Source organism: Mercenaria mercenaria, chromosome 2, assembly GCF_021730395.1.
Source record: "Mercenaria mercenaria strain notata chromosome 2, MADL_Memer_1, whole genome shotgun sequence".
Taxonomy (NCBI): Eukaryota; Metazoa; Mollusca; class Bivalvia; order Venerida; family Veneridae; genus Mercenaria; species Mercenaria mercenaria.
The window spans coordinates 12,860,556-12,874,172 of NC_069362.1; the positions used below are offsets into that span (position 1 = coordinate 12,860,556).

General features: G+C 35.0%; 1 protein-coding gene across 1 annotated transcript; it reads left to right on the forward strand.

Annotated features, from left to right (window-relative positions):
* LOC123563220 (beta-1,3-galactosyl-O-glycosyl-glycoprotein beta-1,6-N-acetylglucosaminyltransferase-like) lies at positions 1-5,670 on the forward strand. The gene is made up of 2 exons (XM_053530208.1): positions 1-1,086; positions 4,754-5,670. Exons 1-2 carry the CDS (start codon positions 12-14, stop codon positions 5,041-5,043), a joined length of 1,365 nt encoding a protein of 454 aa, XP_053386183.1. The 5' UTR covers positions 1-11; the 3' UTR covers positions 5,044-5,670.
* Positions 5,671-13,617: the final 7,947 nt, after the last annotated feature.

Consider the following 13,617-nt stretch of genomic DNA (forward strand, 5'->3'; position numbering starts at 1 on the left):
TTTGTCTCGAGATGAAGCGAAGGTTCCTCCACAAAGAGTCTTTGCTTCTGTTGTTCATCGTTTGCATACTTGTTTACATTTCTGGAAATTTCTTCGTCGTAAATGGTGGATCAGAGGGACTGAATTTATTTTTGAACTTGCGCGAATATTCGTACAATGTGCATATACCCTTGAAGTTACCATTGTTTAAGAGATCTCCTAAAAGGCTTGTTCGAGATGTTGACTGTGTCGCAATCTTAAACGGTGACAAGTTAGAAATAAAAAAGGCGAACAAACTGATGAAAACTGGAAATAAATCGCAAAAACTCATTACAGACAGAGAATATATTCAGCTTACAGCAGATTGTGACAGTTTTAAAAGAACGAGAAGCTATGATAATTATTTTTCATCGAGGGAAGAAGTTGAACTTCCAATCGCGTACAGCATTTTGCTTTATAAAGACGTTGAACAGGCTGAGAGATTACTACGCGCGATTTATACACCACAGAACTACTTTTGTTTGCACGTTGATGCAGATTCTAAACAAGAAGTACACGATGCTATTCAGGGAATTGCAAATTGTTTTAATAATGTTTTTGTTGTTTCTAGAAAGGAATACGTGGTCTACGCGGGTTTTACGCGGTTACAAGCAGACATAAACTGTATGGAGAATTTGTTACAACATGGAAAAGATTGGGAATACTTTATAAATTTGCCGAGTCAAGAATATCCATTAAAAACGAACAAAGAAATTGTAAAAATTCTGAGAATTTATAACGGAGCAAATGATATCGAAGGCTTGACCAGTAATCGGATGTTGGAATATAGATATAAACATCGGTTTATTTATAGACATGTTAATAATAAGATCAAACCAAGAGCATTTATATCTAAGCAAGCAAAAGACAAACCGCCATATAATATTACTGTTGTAAAAGGAAGTGCTTATGGTATTTTCAGTCGGAAATTTGTTCATTTTATAGTAAATAATAAAATTGCACGAGAATTATTAGACTGGTTCAGGGATGTTCTCAGTCCCGATGAGTATTATTGGGCGACCTTGAACTTCAACCATCATATTGGAACACCAGGGTCGTATTACAAAGGTGAGTTTGAGTACGTTAGTTTATATGTAATAAATTATGTCGTGTATAAATTATGGGACGCCACTGGGAACTTCTGTTGAAGTATTTGCTTCGGCATTGCGTGTGTTTACAAATGGTATAGATATGTATAAAACATTTTCAAATATCCATTAACAGTGGAAGAAACATAATGCTATTATCAGGATAAAAAGAGACAGTGGCCTACATATTGTTTAACTGCACATAGTTTTGTCTTTTAACTATTACACAGAGAATGTGTGTCCTTGTGTTCTATGTAAGACACATTTTAATTATACGAGTTCACTATTTGCATGACAGCCGTTAATCATTAGAAATGACAACCTTAAAGACAATAAGCCCATCATATCTTAGTCAGTTTTGGTGATAGATAATAATATCTGTGCAAAAATCCTAAACAAGCACAGAATGCAACCAAACAGCACAATAGCAGACTCGGTTTGACTGAGTCTGTTCATTAGAGAAAATGAAATGTGCAACACCCCTCACCATAGCAGAATTCTGTCAGTACTAAATGATCCCAAAGGACCGGAAAATATGACAACTGAGTCGTAAAACAATAAAAAGTTATTATCAAAAACGGATCTGACACACTGGCCTTTTATATTCGTAATATTTTTATGTTATTAAACTAATTTGCATACTTGCAAATGATAATGGATTAACCTATTTTTCTATTTATTAATTTACAGATTACGTGTACGGATTCTGCTCAATTTACAATTTATCCAATATATCCCAGTTTGGGTTAAACAGTATTTATTTCGAATATAATGAGTACATGCATGCATACATAAAATATCGCAGTTTGATATTAATTGTCGTAGCCAAGAGGTAAAATAAAAAAGTCCTATGCTCCCACTATGATTCCGTACTAAGCCGGTCATTTTAAAAAAGAAATCGTGAAAGTACTAATGTGATGTGCATCTGTTTGGTGAAATAAAGATTGACATGTCTTAACTACACTACTTATTTATGGATGAACATTAGTGCTAGGTTGGTGTTATTCATTAAATCGAAATTGATGAGTTGATATACAATGTATTATCTCGAAATTTAGATTTTCTCGACATTATAACCTTGTATCTTGCTACCTTATTGTCCGTCCGTCTCTCAAATGACGAAAAGGTTAATGAATAAGTTTGCTGCGGCTACCTCTCATTTTACTGACCTGACTCTCAAATGGTTAAAATATGCAATGAATACAAATGTCTACACAATAATATATGCTACTTGTAGGTACCTAGCATGCAGGGACTGGAACAAGGGTCAAAGTATAACATAGTATCTACATACGCTTAAACTGACTCAAGGGATCTTTGTTTTAAACTGTATCCAGAACTTGTACCTATATATCCATGTAGAGTATGGGTATATTTTTTTCTGTCCGGAGGGGCTCGAACAAGGTCGAAAACATTCAAGGTATGGTCAAAATAATGAAATATTTTAAGTTCGAACACTATCTATAATATATATACATTGTATACGATCACTTTCTATGAACTGTCCTCACCTCTAGAGATAGATACCCTCGGAACTCGATCTTGGTCTCGAACGGTTCAAAGGTCCAATGACTCATTGGCATAGGCTTGAAAGCATTTCAGACTTAATCATGGTAAAAATAGCGATATTTTATTATACGAGCACTCACCAGTCACCTATCATGACGCTCTAGGTCCAAGGTATCTTATCATGGCCAGGACTTATACATATACGTCCATCTATGGATGTAAGTAAGCCACAATTTCGAGTAAAGAAAATCTAAATTCTGCGATAGTAAGTTTAAAGTTCCATAAGGCATTAAATTGTATGTTAAACAGATGGAAAAGCTGTCCAAATAGACGGTATGCATAATTACAAGGGTTGAAAATCACTACTTTAATACTGCACATGAACTTTTACAGATAGAAATATGAAGGAAGGTAATAAAAAAACAATAGTTTCATTAAAACTTTCTACATGTACAATGTTAATTAATATTCAAACCTTTGACAAATATTCAAGAAAATGAGAACTGGAAATAGGATATACTAAGAAATTAATACATTCTTTGTTCATAACGAAAAATGTGGCAGCCACATTTTCAACAAAGGCATCATATGCATTTAAATTTCGAGATATAAATCCAAATTTCGATTCAATAAGTAACAACAACCTGGCACTGATGCTATTCCATATCTAATTACTGTAGTGAAGACAAACAAAAATGCACATCACTTTGATCCTTTTGCAATTAAAAAAAGCATTATGCAAAAATACACGAAAACTGTTTGTTTTTAGTTTTGCAAAAAAATGAAAAAGTTCACATACTACCTTTATGACACCTTACATTATACTGAACAATATGAGCGGATAATTACACCATGACCGTGTTGTGAAGGTGAAACAGAGGAGTGATTATGTAGACCTGTATTATTCGTATTACCTTGTATTTGCAACTTCCTCTCCGCCTTAAAAATATCGAGTGCATAGGTCCAATTTCGCGTTAATTCGAATGTAGAAATTTTTGGTCGCCATGAGTTCAAACATTTGCAGAATATGCCTCCTATGCGGTAAATTACGGCAACACAAGAAACGAAGATCTAATTCATCCAATTTGTCTGGCCTAGAAGATTGATTTGACAATTTATCAACATGCCATTACTATCTGTCCAGGCGACAATATCAGACTCGCTGTCATGTAGGTTTATCTGTCTAAAATCTGCATTTCAAAAAAACCTATACAGCTCCCTGTAAAGTATTTCTTCTTCGGTACTTTTGTTAATTGTGACATTTCCCGACGGTAGGCTTTAATCTGTCTTAAATTTACATAGAGAAAAGAATCTAATGAAGTTCACTGTCAATATTCTGCTCTACATAGGAGATTATGAAAGATATATGAAAACGTCGAAAAGACGACGTTGGCAGAAATCAGCCACCATAAGTGGTTAACAGTACGATGATCGCATGTGTAGAATGTGATTCATGGATTAAAATTTACGACGTTTCCAATATTCATAATACATGAAATCATTGCGATTTTTCGTACTCTTTAACAATCGCTACCTAGGGATAGTGTGCAACCTACTTTTTTTGACAGATCAGAGCGAGTTATTTTTCAAAAAATATGACTTCTTATTCCTGAAGACCAACGTCACTGTCGCAATTATTTTCGAAGTACGGCTCTACAAGCTGAAGAGCGTCCACTGAGTGCGCATGCGTACCAATGACAGTCCCTTCATCGTATGTCAAAGGAAACCGACACGTTTTTGTCACTTCGAGGTGTCATTCAAAGGTAGACACGACTGACTGCAATTCTGATTGGTCAAACGTAGATTTCACACTATGTCAGATAGAGTCCATGAAGAGAATTTTTCGAGAAAAAGAAACCTCGGTCGGTAACTCCGCTACGCTCCGTTTCCCTCCCTATCGGTTTCTTTTTCATTAAGAACTCACTTCATAAACTCTATCTATAACAAAGTACTTGTGCCGGTTGTTAACGGAAGAGTTAGAATTCGCGTGCCAGGCACTATAAACTGTACTGTTGAATGTTAACCGAACATTTTGCAATATGACAAATTAGATGCAAGAGAGCGGCATTGTTGATGATTAATCTGTTTAGAATTTAGTGCCTCGATGAAAATGTAGCATAAAACATTTGTATTTTCAGGAAAGCCTGATGATAAACCATGGCTGGCAACATTTGTAAAATGGGGCAGGGAAGGCTCGTGCCACGGAAAATTCGTGCGTGATGTATGTGTGTTTGGGGTTGGTGACTTGCAGGCTCTCACAAAGAAACATCATCTTTTTGCAAATAAATTTCATATAAATTACCAAAGGTATGCTTTAGACTGTATGGAAGAATGGCACTATAACAGAACTGCAGAAGGAGATTTAAAATCTTTAAACATTTCATATTATGAATCACTTCCGTTTATAAAGAGAGATAAAGGGAGATAACACAGACTGAAAAAAGAATGATAGAGGAATGTACATGAAATTAAAATGCTTATATACGTGAACTGGTGTCTGACTCACTTAAAGCACCTTTGCATGTACATATTTTGAAAGCAGCAGTTCAAACTATTGTGGTTTGAATCTTCATATTACGTTGGTATCGCCGCAGCTATAGGGCTGTGTCATGCAAAAGGTCTGAGAGTTTATTTACATTTATATGTGAACTCAAACACATAACCCGGTATACTCGACGCCTAAAAGGAAACTGTGCACAGTTCAGAGGTTGTTAGTTGGAAAAGAGGCCAACATGAATAATCGGACATTTATTTTTTAATGACAATATTTAAAATATATGCATTCTTGTTGTAATGTTGTGATTAAATTACAGAAATATTGATTATTCCACGTGTTAATTCAGTACTGTTTGCAATAGACAACAATTACGGTACACGAGAGCTGTTTAGTTTCTTTACTTCTGAATATTATCAAATATTTCGATGTCGGTGAATAAATACTGATGCAATTGTCTTCCATAGATACAAATGTATAGTACTAGAGAGCATCCAATGATGCAATTAATAGTCCTACCTTGCATTCATCTATACACTTGTAAGGCACATATTAAAAGGAAAAGTGATGTAACTACATGGTTAAAATCTTAGTGATAAGTCATTTCATTGTAATGCCAATTTTCATGGTTAATACTGAATTTTTTATTAGCTTTTTCTTGTTTTATACATAATGTGTGATATGGTACACATAACAGTATATCTAAATTTCTGCTTAAATAGTGGATCTAAATTTATTTCAATAGACTTAAAACAATTCCTGATATCATACAATATGCATGTATTTGACAACTTTTTTTGCATCCTTCCATTATCAAGTTATAATTAGGGATTAAATATTTATCAACGGCTTGTTAGTCTGTTCTATACAGCAAAGGTTGCATGTATGGGACGCCACTATGAACTTGCCAGTGTCAAAAGTGTTGCTTGTTCATAGACCTCTGGGCGGATCTGTCTACAAATGATACTGGAATTTAATAAAACGTTGTTAAATATCTGTTAGCATTACATCTATAACACTACTGGTGGTGTAATGCTGAAAAAACTGTTGCCAACTAAATATAGAAGAAACTTGCATATTGCATCGTGAAATAAATCAATCTTCTTCTAATTTCTGGGTTATGGCTGTCAGAATTTCTGGGTTTGGCCAGCGGGCCATTTGCAACAAGAATTGAGCACTAGCACTAAAATTATCGTAATTATTTTTTGGTACATGTTAACGTCAATACATTAAAAAAGAATAGATCCCCTGACTAGTTTATTTTATAACGTAATCGACAATGAATTCGCTGACTTTCAGGTACAGTTCTAAAGAATTATTGATGACTTTCCACTTATCTTTCAATCTAAACTCGGCGGAGATCGAGGTAATTGCTTAAATTGATAGTAAATAATAAATTGCACGGTAGATATCGTAAAGGGGAATTTTATTACGAAAGTTTTTAGGTAATCGATATACGAGGGATGTTCGAAAAGTAATGCAACTGGGTCTGTATTTGGCAGTCAAATCCCTATTATAATAACCTCTTCTTTTATTTTTGAAAACGTTAATATTAGAGATGTTCAATTCATTATTTGCTGCATTAGTGTTTCAGTATTATCGGTATATTTCAACCTTTAACATAATTGTCACTGTCTTCATAGAAATTCAAAACTTCGAAAACAATCGTCAGTTTTCTTTTCAAATCTCCGGATTTCATATCTTTCTAAACTATTAGAGTCAATGTTAACTTTCAGTTGACTATTTGTTCACGAACATGCAGACAAATCAAAAAATAAAACTTAATAAGATCAACAGGGACACACTTAATAATTCTACTTTTGCCGGTTGTTAAGTTGTGGAGTTCAACTATATTTTATAGTCATTTAAACAAAGTGTCTGGCAAATAAAACTACATGTACACCTTTTATTGCTAGTGGATTTGGTAGTATGTTAACTTACGTATTCAAGCAGTCTGTGGAATTTGTACTGAATATAATTAAAACATCATTTTTTTATAATTTTGTTACAATCCTTAAAGATGAACAAATGCGAAGATTTATTATATTTCCTTTCGAACACCCCTCGTACCAACACTTGTATATACAGGACGTCACTACAAACTTACTGTGTCAATGGTGCAGCTGATACAGATATATGAAAAACACCGTCAAATAGCCGTTAACACTAGTAGTTTCATGATAGCTATGTAGGACCACATTCGTAACAGATCGCATTTGTAACAGGTGTTACAAATGCGATCGCATATGTAACACGTGTTACAAATGAGATCGCATACGTAACAGAAATCAAGCACATATGTAACATTTTTGTGACGAATGTGATCGATGCCGATTTTTGATGTGACATCTGATCACATTTGTCACATGTCATTTTCAATCGGAAAAATGAACAAAAAAGTGCATTTTTACATCTGAAACACATTTGTAACATGTTTTAGCTCACTTGTACGAAGTGACAAAGTAAGCTATTGCGATCATCCGTCCGTTCACATTTTTCTTGCGAATATGACAGAGACAACATTTATCATTTGGTTTTGACAAAACTTGCACAGAACTTAATATAGATCTATATCTCGGTTCCTTTCGAAAACCAGCCATATCACTTTATTCTTCTAGGAGTTATGGCCCCTGGAATGGCAATAATTACTGATTTTAGCCTTGTGAACCCGATTAAGACCACATGTTTTGTTATTTTGACTCAATATGCATACAACTTATATATCTATAAGATCTCGGTTCCTTTCAAAGACAACCGTATTGCACCATTTATTTGACTTCGAGTTACGGCCCCTGAATTGGTAAAAAAATGCTGCTTGTGAACACAATGGATACTATATTTATTATTTGATTTTCATTAAACTTATATAGGATCTCACTTCCTTTTAAAACAGCCATATCGCGCCACTTATCTCAGAGTTATGGCTGAAATGGCAAAATTTGCTTATTTTAGTCTTGTGAACTCAATAGAGGCCATAATTATTATTTCATTTTGACCAAGCTTGTATAGAAGTTATATATCTATAGCATCTCGGTTCCTTACGAAAACCAGCTATATAGCAACATTTGTGCTGGAGTTATGGCCCCATAAATGACAAAATTTGCTGATTTTAGCATTGTGAGCATGACAGAGATCACATTTATGATTTGATTTTGACCAACCTTGCAAAACATTATATATCATCGGAATTATATATCTTTTTTCCTCGAAGAGTAGCCATATCACGCTATTTGTCTTAAGAATTATGACCCCTAAAATGGCAAAGTCGCACATTTAATAACATGTATAGTGTAGTATTACTCATTTGAGCGATAGTGGGCCATGACAGCCCTCTTGTTGATTTGAGGGATATTTCCGGTTAGGTTAATATCTTAGTACTGGTTGGTTATCTGGCAATTAAACTTGACAAGAATACCGAATGGTTATCATGACTGGTCTGTTCATAGTACTTCATGTACATGTCACTTATAAATTTCCCATATAGGTTTTGGTTTGTAAGATTTTATTTTTATTAAATGCATGAATACATGTATATGAATATGTATGATTAAAGGGGAAGATACACCACATGCGATCCATGTTCAACTTTTATAATCGGCAATTCGCTGGTAGTACATGTATAGCTTCAACAACAAATAAAGTGCACTCGAAAATCAAGATCAAGGCAGTCTCAACTAACATAGAAAGTCTTGTTAAAGCTGAACACTGGGTATATATACATCTATGTATACTTAAAAATAGTGACTAGCTTGACTATTCGAGGACTGCTAATGGCTATTGTTCTGATCCTGATGTCGTCGGTGTCCGCGGGTTCACTGCAAGATAGGTTTTTCGTTTTCGTTTTGTTTATCTTTGTCAATTCGCATTGCTTTAAACATTAAAAAAAAAACATAAACTGACGACAAATGAAATATGTCCAACTTAAAACACTGACGTGAACTTTATTGGATTATATTTACTATGAGAGTTTCCTTGCCAGGCCTGGTGTCTGCATTCGTATGGAAACACTCTTATTTTGTATCTCTATAGGAGCGGCACGAGTAACTCCATCGGTGAGGCTGGTGCAGTGGATAGTTTTGCAGATTACAAAACCGGCGAAGCGGGTTGAATTCCTAGAGATATTGTGTCTCTCATCCACCCAGTTAAGACCTTACGTGTATCGGTGCGTTTTACCTGACCCGTAAACGAACATATGAGTGTAAACTCGTATATGAGCCAGGGTATAATTTCAATTGAAATTAATGGGAAGAACTAACCAGCGAGTAGAGTGTCGAGGGACACACGTTCGAGACCGGGTGAAAACTACTCGTATCTGTTACTATTTTCGCCACTCAGTGCTGTTTCAAGCTGGGACGTTGTCGGTTACTAACATAAAGATACTGTTGTACTGATTTTAATATTACTGACATTTTTATCATCATTATCATCATAATAATAAGAATAATCATCATCATCATCTTGGACTGGTCCGTTCTAGGATCAATGGTAAGATCAACTTCCCGAAACTGTATTACCTAAATACTGTTGAAAACAGGCGCTCTGACTCCAACAAACAAAAATAATATTCATCAAAACCATTCTACAGGGTCCCAGAATTTGAGACGTTTGCAGTAATTGGTGTAATATGATCGCTACAGATTTCAATAAATGGTGGTTATTTGTACTAAAGTATTTGGAAATCTGACTAAAGCGGGTTATGATCCGGGCACAAACATATGTATTACAATAAAATAACAAAACAAATGAGCCGTGCCATGAGAAAATCAACATAGTGGGTTTGCGACCAGCATGGATCCAGACCAGCCTGCGCATCCGCGCAGTCTGGTCAGATCCATGCTGTTCGCTAATGGTTTCTCTAATTGCAGTAGGCTTTAAAAGCGAACAGCATGGATCCATGCTGGTCGCAAACCCATTCTGTTGGTTTTCACATGGCACGGCTCAAATCTAAGTTCAAAGCTGTGAACTTATTCTTGGATATATACATGTAGCAATAAGGATCATGATCTCAACACACCTTCCATCCATGCTGATCATTTGTACCAAATAATTTGAAAATCTGACTATGAATGGGCAAGTTATACCAAGGACATGAACTTACATATATGACTGCACGGACGCACAGACTCCGCTATTTCATGGCGGGATTATAATAAAAGAAAGCCTACAGACGGACTCAGTGGGGTGAGGGTAATTAGAAAATAAGGTGTATTTTCTTAAAATCCCATAGACATTAGTTCGCAGCACAAGGTCGGGCCCTCCTAGACTTAAGGCTAACGACTCCGTCCATGACAAGTTGTATATAATTTGTCCCGTGACATAGCAGCTTCCTGTTTGTCAACCAACTTGAAACAGCTCTGGATGACGAAAGATAGCTACAAATGTATGTCGCCACGCGGTTCGAACCAGTGACCTGAGCATGTGGGTCTACATTTCAGCAAGTCGAGGTAACAGTAGAAGTAGCTGAAGTTGTAATCATATTAAAGTGGTAGTGGCAGTGGATGCAGAAATGATTATAAAAATTGAGCCACGTCACGGAAAAATTGGCATTCGGATATTTTCGTGAATTTCCGGAAAGTCTATATTTAGGCTGACCTGTGCATTTATGCATCTGAATCAGGGTCAGAAAATTTCATATTCAGGTAGAATAAGCCTTCTTTGAAATAACAGCGAACAGTGTGGGCCATGATCAGACTGCGCGGATGCGCAGGCTGATCTGGGCCCACACTGGTTGCAAAGCCTCGAAGACTCCCGAAGGCCCATTTTCTCATGATGCGGCTCAAATAATTTTATGATATCACTGACCTCGACGACGACGACGCTAACTTGTGATGGTGCTAATGGCAGTCATTTAATGATGTTGCGATGACAACCAAGTCATTGAACATTTGCAATATAAAACTCAACCTGATACATATGTGCTTCTTATGTCAACCCCCATGTTGGACAAACACATTCGTAACACATTTTACCTGTTACGAATGCGATCGCATACGTACGAAATCTGTTACAAATGCGATCTGTTACAAATGTGGTCCTACATAGCTAACACTAAATATAGGAGAAACGTGTCTACATTTTGTCAAACTGTACTCGGATTTCATTTGTCAATAGTGATGTAGACAATTAACTATATCATTGTGTTCCGGCTCCACGTGTTTACTCTTTATTCCACGCGGTTCGTTTAGAATTAAACAGAATTCATAATAGCCAAAATATTTAGTAATTATACAGACAAAACAGATTAACACTTAACGTAAAACAGTAGTTCATCAGTTACCAGTGCACGTCATACATCGTGGACAGTGAGAAATTTATGTTATTTATAACAATAAATGTTTCCGTCTGTTTATTTTTCCTTTCTGCCTTATATAGAAGCGCTAAATTTATACTATATGAAGATAAATTGATAAAGTTCGTATGAAAATAAATGTCTGTATATTCGGCTGCTCATTAGTAATAATATTTACGCGTATTATTTCCAGACAAAGGGAGAACTTTTAAAAAGCGGTCATCGTCTGACAAAATGGCCTTTACCTAAGCCAGTTTGGGCTAACAACTGTAGTATGCATCCACCTAAGATTTAAAGAAAATGCACAAAAATGCACAAAAGCCTTTATACTTTCAGAACCTCTTAAATAGCATGTGAACACAAAGGAATGACTTTACGAAACATAGCAGAATGTACAACGTCTGAAAGGTGAGGCTGAAGAGTGATTTATACAAAATGTACATTTGTGACAGGTCTTCAGTTGAAAGAATACAATTAACAAATTAACAATTTCGAAGCAAATTATATCAGTTATTTTTTCTTTGAGAAAAATAAAATATCAAATATACATTTGATTAGGCTATTGAAAAGCATTTAATAACAAGAAGTTAAAAATAGAACAATTTTTGCATTGAATAAGAACTTAGTCTAATATTTTATCGAATTCTTTTGTAAAAAAAAACAACAACAGACAATTAAAATAAAAACAACTTAAAAAAAAAATTTAAAAAAAAAACAATAGAAAATAAAAAAAAAAGAAATTAAAAAGAAAAGAAAAAAGGAAAAAAACATCCTTTATCCGCAAAAAACATCTTGAACTATCTGTGAACAATGCTAGTTTTATAACTGTTAACAGAATAATTGAACAAACAAGTCAACATTTTGTTTAACTGTACTCTCTTTCGTCCTTTAACAGTGATACAGAGATGTTAACGCTGCAGTCCATATGAAAGCAGTATCTGTTCATATGACTCCACTGGCAGCCTGTCTAAGTCAATCTAACGCTTGAAACCTTCTCTTTAATGCTAGGTTGTCTGCAGCTTTGGAATTTCATAACAAACAGTTCTGCGTAGCAAGTAAGTGACACTGTGTTCTTGCTTATGTTTGTTCAGATCCTTGTTATTTATTCTATATTGTGTTCTTAAGCTATACGTCTCCTCTGTGAAGTATATGTACTCTTTATTGTATATTCTACGCAATTTGTCTGAAAACCATATAAGTACATGAAATACAAATAACTGAATTTTGCAAGACAAAATGGTTAAGGTTGTGAAGCTATACCTAATACTCCCAGCTAATGCGGCCACGATTGTCATTTATAACAATAATATATTATGTTTCAGACTGAATACTAAAATAGAAACACTTATTTCTTACTGGATAGAGATAAATGGGTGAATAAATCCTAAGAAAATAATGTCCTTATTGTAATGTATTTGTTCATTATTCATAACTATAGCAAATTCGTGCATCCTGATATTAGGAGAATTTATGAAAAGCGTTTATCTTTTTGGCAAAATGCCCTTAATTTAGCTTTAAGGGGTCTATGGACCGTGGGGTGTTTAAGAAATAATATATCTCATCCAGTGATTTGTCGTTGAATAAATCATTGTTTGGAGTTCAGATGCGAAGGAATTATATCACGAGGGCGCAGCCCGAGTGGTATAATGATACGCATCTGAACGACAAACAATGATTTATTCAAGAGCAAATCACTGGATGAGATATATTATTTCGATTCTAACACGTTAAAAAGGATTTTTAAGTACATCCTTGACAACATTCATTAAATATTTGGCCGTTTTCAATCGGTTTCTTTTCTGGAGCGCCGCTATGCCGTTTGACGCCATGACGTAACAACTGTGACGTCAGAACAGTGATTTGTTGTAGGGGAGACCGGGGATAGTTGTTACATGGGGTAGGTTGTTACATTGCAAATATTGAAGTGATGACGCATCATATAAAGTCACAGATTATGCGTGTTTGTTAGTTTTAAAAGTCGCCATCTTTCACGGATGAGTTATTTAACTTGGTAACAGTTATTTGAAAAATAGAACAAAAAACTAGATTTTGGGCCACGTAAGTAAATTTTCGAGTTTTTCATACATTTTTGGTTCATGTGCACAATTGAAATATATATAAAACTTTAAAAATGTTGTTGGACTAAGCAAGGAATTGTGCTAAAAATAGTAAAATCTCAAGATGTTACATGCTTTCTCTGAGTTGTCTACCTTAGATAT

What these genes read in the sequence shown, in the direction of transcription:
- LOC123563220 (XM_053530208.1), top strand. Translation starts at nt 12, where the DNA reads ATGAAGCGAAGGTTCCTCCACAAAGAGTCTTTGCTTCTGTTGTTCATC. An exon ending in ACCAGGGTCGTATTACAAAG is followed by an intron (nt 1,087 to 4,753) that starts GTGAGTTTGAGT and finishes TTGTATTTTCAG; the next exon opens with GAAAGCCTGATGATAAACCA.